This window comes from Bison bison, unplaced genomic scaffold (assembly GCF_000754665.1).
Source record: "Bison bison bison isolate TAMUID 2011002044 unplaced genomic scaffold, Bison_UMD1.0 scf7180017864068, whole genome shotgun sequence".
In the NCBI taxonomy this organism is placed as follows: Eukaryota; Metazoa; Chordata; class Mammalia; order Artiodactyla; family Bovidae; genus Bison; species Bison bison.
Window position 1 is genome coordinate 3,623,166 of NW_011494640.1, and position 7,176 is coordinate 3,630,341.

Genomic DNA, 7,176 nt, shown 5'->3' on the forward strand with positions numbered 1-7,176 from the left:
GGAGTAAGTGTCTTTTAATTTCATGGCTGCAGTCACCATCTGCAGTGATTTTGGAGCCCAAAACAATAAAGTCTGACACTGTTTCCCCATCTAGTTGCCATGAAGTGATGGGACCGGATGCCATGATCTTTGTTTTCTGAATGTTGAGCTTTAAGCCAACTTTTTCACTCTCCACTTTCACTTTCATCAAGAGGCTTTTTAGTTCCTCTTCACTTTCTGCCATAAGGGTGGTGTCATCTGCATATCTGAGGTTATTGAGATTTCTCCCGGCAATCTTGATTCCAGCTTGTGCTTCTTCCAGTCCAGTGTTTCTCATGATGTACTCTGCATATAAGTTAAATAAACAGCTTGACAATATACAGCCTTGACGTACTCCTTTCCCTATTTGGAACCAGTCTGTTGTTCCATGTCCAGTTCTAACCGTTGCTTCCTGACCTGCATACAAATTTCTCAAGAGGCAGATCAGGTGGTCTGGTATTCCCATCTCTTTCAGACTTTTCCACAGTTTATTGTGACCCACACAGTCAAAGGCTTTGGCATAGTCAATAAAGCAGAAATGGATGTTTTTCTGGAACTCTCTTGCTTTTTCCATGATCCAGCGGATGTTGGCAATTTGATCTCTGGTTCCCCTGCCTTTTCTAAAAGCAGCTTGAACATCAGGAAGTTCATGGTTCTCGTATTGCTGAAGCCTGGCTTGGAGAATTTTGAGCATTACTTTCCTAGCGTGTGAGATGAGTGCAATTGTGCGGTACTTTGAGCATTCTTTGGCATTGCCTTTCTTTGGGATTGGAACGAAAACTGACCTTTTCCAGTCCTGTGGCCACTGCTGAGTTTTCCAAATTTGCTACCATATTGAGTGCAGCACTTTCACAGCATCATCTTTCAGGATTGGAAATAGCTCAACTGGAATTCCATCACCTCCACTAGCTTTGTTCATAGTGATGCTTTCTAAGGCCCACTTGACTTCACATTCCAGGATGTCTGGCTCTAGGTGAGTGATCACACTATCGTGATTATCTTGGTCGTGAAGATCTTTTTTTACAGTTCTTCTGTGTATTCTTGCCACCTCTTCTTAATAACTTCTGCTTCTGTTAGGTCCATACCATTTCTGTCCTTTATTGAGCCTATCTTTGCATGAAATGTTCCCTTGGTATCTCTAATATTCTTGAAGAGATCTCTAGTCTTTCCCATTCTGTTGTTTTCCTCTATTTCTTTGCATTGATCTCTGAGGAAGGCTTTCTTATCTCTCCTTGCTATTCTGTGGAACTCTGCATTCAGATGGGTATGTTTTTCCTTTTCTCCTTTGCTTTTTGCTTCTCTTCTTTTCACAGCTGTTTGTAAGGCCTCCCCAGACAGCCATTTTGCTTTTTTGCATTTCTTTTCCATGGGGATGGTCTTGATCCCTGTCTCCTGTACAATGTCACGAACCTCCGACCATAGTTCATCAGGCACTCTATCAGATCTAGGCCCTTAAATCTATTTCTCACTTTCACTGTATAATCATAAGGGATTTGATTTAGGTCATACCTGAATAGTCTAGTGGTTTTCCCTACTTTCTTCAATTTAAGTCTGAATTTGGCAATAAGGAGTTCATGATCTGAGCCACAGTCAGCTCCTGGTCTTGTTTTTGCCCACAAAGCCTAAATCAGGACTGATGCTGAAGCTCCAATACTTTGGCCACCTGATGTGAAAAGCCAATTCATTGGAAAAGATCCTGATGCTGGGAAGATTGAGAGCAGGAGGAGAAGGGGGTGACAGAGGATGAGACGGTTAGATAGCATCACTGACTCAGTGGACATGAACTTGAGGAAACTTCAGGAGAGAGTGGAGACAGGGAAGCCTGGTGTGCTGCCAGTCCGTGGGGATGCAGAGTCAGACACGACTGAGTGACTGAATGACAACAAGAGTTTCTATCTGGTTGCCATGCTGTATCTCACTGTGTGCACTGTTTGCTGAACCCAAGGTAGGCAAGGCATGAGCTAAGAGGTTGGAAGAAGACTTAAGGAGCCGTAGGAACTGCAGACAGAACATAACCTAACCTAACCACAAGGGCTTTCCAGGTGGAGCTTATATATGCTTACAGAACAAAAGTAGTCGGTGGCCAAGTGAGTAACTCGTGACACACGTGCAGTGCTATAAGCGATCTCAGCTATTACGGAACCATTATTTACAAAACGTGGGGCAAGAGCAAGAGTCTGTGAGGCAAGAGAGTCTGACCATGCCGTCTTGGCTAACTTGCTCTTTTCCTAAACTGCTTCCCTACAGGAAGTCTGCAGAGCTTGCCTTAAAGGCTGGGCAGGGTCAAGGTCATCCATGATACCTTCTACGGCAGCCTGGGTCCCAAGGCATTTAAAAACTGTTTCCACCAAGTTGATCTTTATAATCAAGTCCACTCAAAGAAACTGCTTTAAGTTTGGGCTTCAAAACTGTACTATGTGGGATCCACATAAGATGCAGCTGAGAATTTAGTAAAGGTTCCATTAGTTTGGACGACTTTGCCTCCAAAGTTAAGAAGATGGAAACATCAAACTTTCTTCACTACAACTTTCTCTAAACCCAGAAAGTCAGTGGCTCAGCAGGAGCTGTTCACATGCCCTGCCTGCCTGCAGGGACTCCGGACGCGGTGCTGTTTCCCTCCTGCAGTCATGCTTGCTTCTCTAGAAGCCCTCACACAGGGTGGCATCTAAGCACTCTCACCTGACTGAGGACGGGCAGGCTGAAGGAAAAGCACCAGAAAGCTGTAGTTTCCTGAAAACAGTCAGTACTCCCTAAGATGTCTTTGTTTGGGGGCTCTATTTGGCACCCCACTATCCTCCCTTGCCAACCTCTCTAAAGGAAATGGCTCAGGCCTCAACTCCAAAAGGTGTTGAGGCCTTGTCATCCTATCACTTTGGAGTCAGGCAGGGTCACTTTTACCCCTAGGAGGGAGCAGGCCACCAAAACTGAACACTTTTTAAGAAACAAGAGTGGTGTGTGTTCCCTGGTGGCTCAGTGGTAAAGAATCTGCCTGCTAATGGAGGAGATGCGAGTTTGATCCCTACATCAGGAAGATCCCCTGGAGAAGGAAATGGCTACCCATTCCAGTATTCTTGCCTGGAAAGTTCCATGGACAGAGGAGCCTGGCAGGCTCCAGCGTATGGGGTCACAAAGAGTCAGACACAACTTAGCAACTGAGCACTTGTCATAAATAAATAACACAAGTATCTGTGTTAAATTCTAGATTTAACATGGCAGCAGAAAAGGGGATATTTTTCAACTCAACCAACCAAAAAGCAAATAGAACACACTTGGCACCTGACCTGACCTTTGGGGCAGAGAAACATCGGAGTGTCACTTTCCTGAGCTAGGACCTCTCAGCAATCCGACCCAAAGGCAGTGCTTCCCAGTGTGTCTCACACCACAGGTCACACAGAACTTGCTAATACTTGAGCGTACACTGGGTAAGTGCACAGGACTGCAGGCAGGTGGTCCCAGGGTCCCAGGGGACAGGAGCCAGCCCAGGCAGCCTGTAACTCGGGGAATACACTGTCTCACATGTGGGCCAGGCAGCTCTGGACTAAGCTGCTGCCTGCAGTCACCCGGTGATCAAGTTGCTCTGTGTTTGTGTAGTTACTGTGACCTCTGAACCAGTCTCCCCTCGACTCAACAAACAGGCCCCATGCTGGTGTCCTCCACCTCACTCATTCTGGAGATCATCAGGGTAAACACATGTCTTGGAAAGGGGAAATTTCTGGCTTAGCAGGTTTGTTCTGCATTCAAGGCCATGCAGCAGGACACAGATGTTGTCTCCTCTTACAGGAGGCTAGAAGGACATATTTTTTTAGACCTGCCACCAAAAATGTGGACACAGTGAACTGGGGCACACAAAGCATCAGAGGGCAACTCCAAACAGCAGGCTGTGCTGAAGGCACTGGGGAAAAATGGATTTTTGTGAGGGCAGATGCAGGCAGCAGGCAAAGGGGAACAAACGCAGGGACTGCTGGATGGGCTGTCTGGCTGATTAATCAACGATCTTGCCAGGAACCTGCCGCAGGAGACCAATGTGCCCCTTCTTCCAAAGCTGTGGTCCACAAACTTGTTTTCTGGTGTGCCATAAGTCTAGTTGCATCCTCCTCTTTGCGACCTTATGGACTGTAGCCCACCAGACTCCTCTGACCATGGGATTGTCCCAGCAAGAGTATTGGAGTGGGTTGCCATTTCCCCCTCCAGGGGATCTTCCCGACCCAGGGATCGAACCTGCCTCTCCTGCGTCTCCTGCACTGGCAGGTGGGTTCTTTACCCACTGAGCTGGAGCCAAGGAATCAGCCCCAAGGATGCAATTCCATTATTTTCAAACCTTAATTACCTGGAACCTAATTAGGACTTCAGGGTTTTCTTCTCACTTGGAAGGGAAACTTCTTTCTCTCAAGTCAGCATGGTGTAAATGGAAGAAAAGTGAAAGAAGAGTTGGCTATCTGGATTGCTTGCATATTAAGAAATTCATTTAACCTTTGAGGACTTCAGCTTCTAATCTACAAGTTGAGAGGGCTGATGAAACAAGTATCTCAAATTATTTTCATTGGGATTGACATATACACACTATTATATATGAAACAGATAACTAATAACGACCTACTGTATAGCACAGGAAGTTCTACTCAATACTCTGTAATGACAATATGAGAACAGAATCTAAAAGAGTGGATATATGTATATGTATAATTGATTCACTTTGCTGAACAGGAGAAACTAACACAACACTGTAAATCAACTATTCTCCAATAAAAATAATTGAAAAAAAAAAGTTATTTTCAGCAATAAAATTCTCACTCTAAGACATGCCAACAGATCAGCAGCAATCTGAAACTGTGATCATTCTTCTACACTGACACCTCCTAATGCAAGTTGAGATCACTGATGGTCTTTTACAGTATTTAGAGTATTTAACATATTTAATTAATCCAATTTTATAACGATCTGATGGGGAAGGGTCTCTAAAATGGTGTAACGGAACTCTCTCATTTGATGTGCTTGAAGTGGTGGTGGGTTAGCTTTTCCAGAAGCTGGCTGAGGAGGGGAATCATACATAACTAAACATTTGTTTAACTTAATTTATATAATGCTTTTGAACTGTGGTGCTAGAAAATATGCTTGAGAGTCCCTTGGACAAGAAGGAGATCAAACCAATCAATCCTAAAGGAAATCAACCCTGAATATTCACTGGAAGGCTGATGCTGAAACTGAAGCTTCAGTACTTTGGCCACCTGATTTAAAGAGCCAATTCATTGGAAAAAGCCCTGATGCTGGGAAAGATTGAAGACAGGAGAAGAGGACGAAGGAGGATGAGATGGTTGGATGGCATCACTGACTCAATGGACATGAATTTGAGCAAGCTCCGGGAGATGGTGATGGACTCGGAGGCCTGGCGTGCTGCAGTCCATAGGATCACAAAGAGTCGGACATGACTAAGTGACTGAACAATAACAACAAATTTATATAAATGCACATCCACTCACTTTTAGGATTTCCCTGGTGGTTCAGACGGTAAAGCATCTGCCTACAATGTGGGAGACCTGGGTTTGATCCCTGGGTCAGGAAGATCCTCTGGAAAAGGAATGGCAACCCACTCCAGTACTCTTGCCTGGAAAATCCCATGGACGAGGAGCCTGGTAGGCTACAGTCCATGGGGTCACAAAGAGTTGGACACGACAGCAACTTCACTTCAATTCACCCTCACTTTTACAAAAGACTATGCTAGTCGGATTTTTACATACTTTTTTTCTGATAAACTATGCATACTTCATTGCCTATAATTTATCATTTTTGTTTCATTAAGAGAGAGCTTAGATATCTATAATGCAATCTGAGTACAAAGTTCCTCGTGAATTTTGATTTCCCCCCCTCCTTTTTATAGTCATCACACCCAAACAGCACAACTTCTGAAGATTTATCTTCATCAAGTGTTTGCAAACAATTTAACTTAGTTTTCACAGGAACGGCAGCTTTTAAAAATGTTCTTATTTGATCAGTGTATCTAATATTCAGTTACAGTGAGTAATTACAACATGTACAACCGGCATAGCCAGGATGGGGGTAAAGAAGGCTGACCATTGAAACACAGCTCCCCTGGAGGGAGCCGAGGTGGAAGGGAATACAGTGCACATGTGCAGCTCCCTGTGGGTATTGGTCACTGTGTCAGGCAGAAGGGACAGCGAGCGCCAGGTGAGGAGTTTCCGGTGACAGATGTAGGGCCTGGGGAAGGAGGGCAGGGATGGAGAAACTAATGTTGGTGTCCTCAGCATACAACTGATAGCTCAAATAAGAAATGAGCTTCCCTGGTGGCTCAGCGGTTAAGAATCCACCTGCAAAACAGGAGACGCGGAAGACCCTGGTTTGATCCCTGGGTCGGGAAGATTCCCTGGTGAAGAGAATGGCTACCGAATGGCTACCCACTTCCAGTATTCTTGTCCATGGACAGAGGAGCCTGGTGGGCTACAGTCCATGGGGTCACAGAGAGTTGGACACGAAGAAGTTAAAATAAGAATACAGGGGTTCATTCAGGGAGGGATTGTGGAAAGAGAAATAAACAAGAGGGTGGGCAAACTTCAGGGAATGCCAGAGTTGAGCTGAGGGAAGAGGCTTCTGCCACAGGACCAGCAGGCTCACGTCATGAGGCCCCGGGTGTCTGCAGAGTCGCGAGGAAGGCGGTTCCCGCCTGCCTCAGAGGCCATTATCTGAAGGCAGAGACTGAGGAAAGGACAGAGGGGCAAGCCCCAGGGCTGCTATGCTAATTCTCGCACACACGTGGCTTTGGCAGAAGTCAGGTCTGTAGGCGGCGTTGAAAAGAGGAAGCGACTGACCTGATCCAGACGCAGTGCGCCATCCGCAAACCGCTGTCGGCGTAACTCCTTCGCTACTCCGTGGAGGTTCAAGACAGCCCGGTGCACCTCGTCACACGTGTGCTCGGGGGAGATGGCAGGCAGCTCCCTCTCCGGGATTCTCCTGGTCGGGCTTTCAATCATGCTCTGCGCGTGCTCGTAGCTCAGTTTGGTGCAGGAGCGGATGATGGTCCGGCCAAACCATTCAGCGAGAATCTGCAGAGATGGACGGATTGTGAGGGAGAATTTTTTTTTTTCCTTCAGCTTTTTCTTTCATGCAACCATTCATCTGTACACATTCTACAGAGACTGAGGAAAC

General features: G+C 45.9%; 1 protein-coding gene across 1 annotated transcript in view; it reads right to left on the reverse strand.

Annotated features, from left to right (window-relative positions):
* DIS3L2 (DIS3 like 3'-5' exoribonuclease 2) overlaps positions 1 to 7,176 on the reverse strand; it is a 347,038-nt gene that overhangs the window by 81,730 nt on the left and 258,132 nt on the right. The window contains exon 13 of the mRNA XM_010837096.1: positions 6,840 to 7,073. Within this exon, the coding sequence (XP_010835398.1) occupies positions 6,840 to 7,073 (234 nt within the window). The remainder of the gene's footprint in view (positions 1 to 6,839; positions 7,074 to 7,176) is intronic.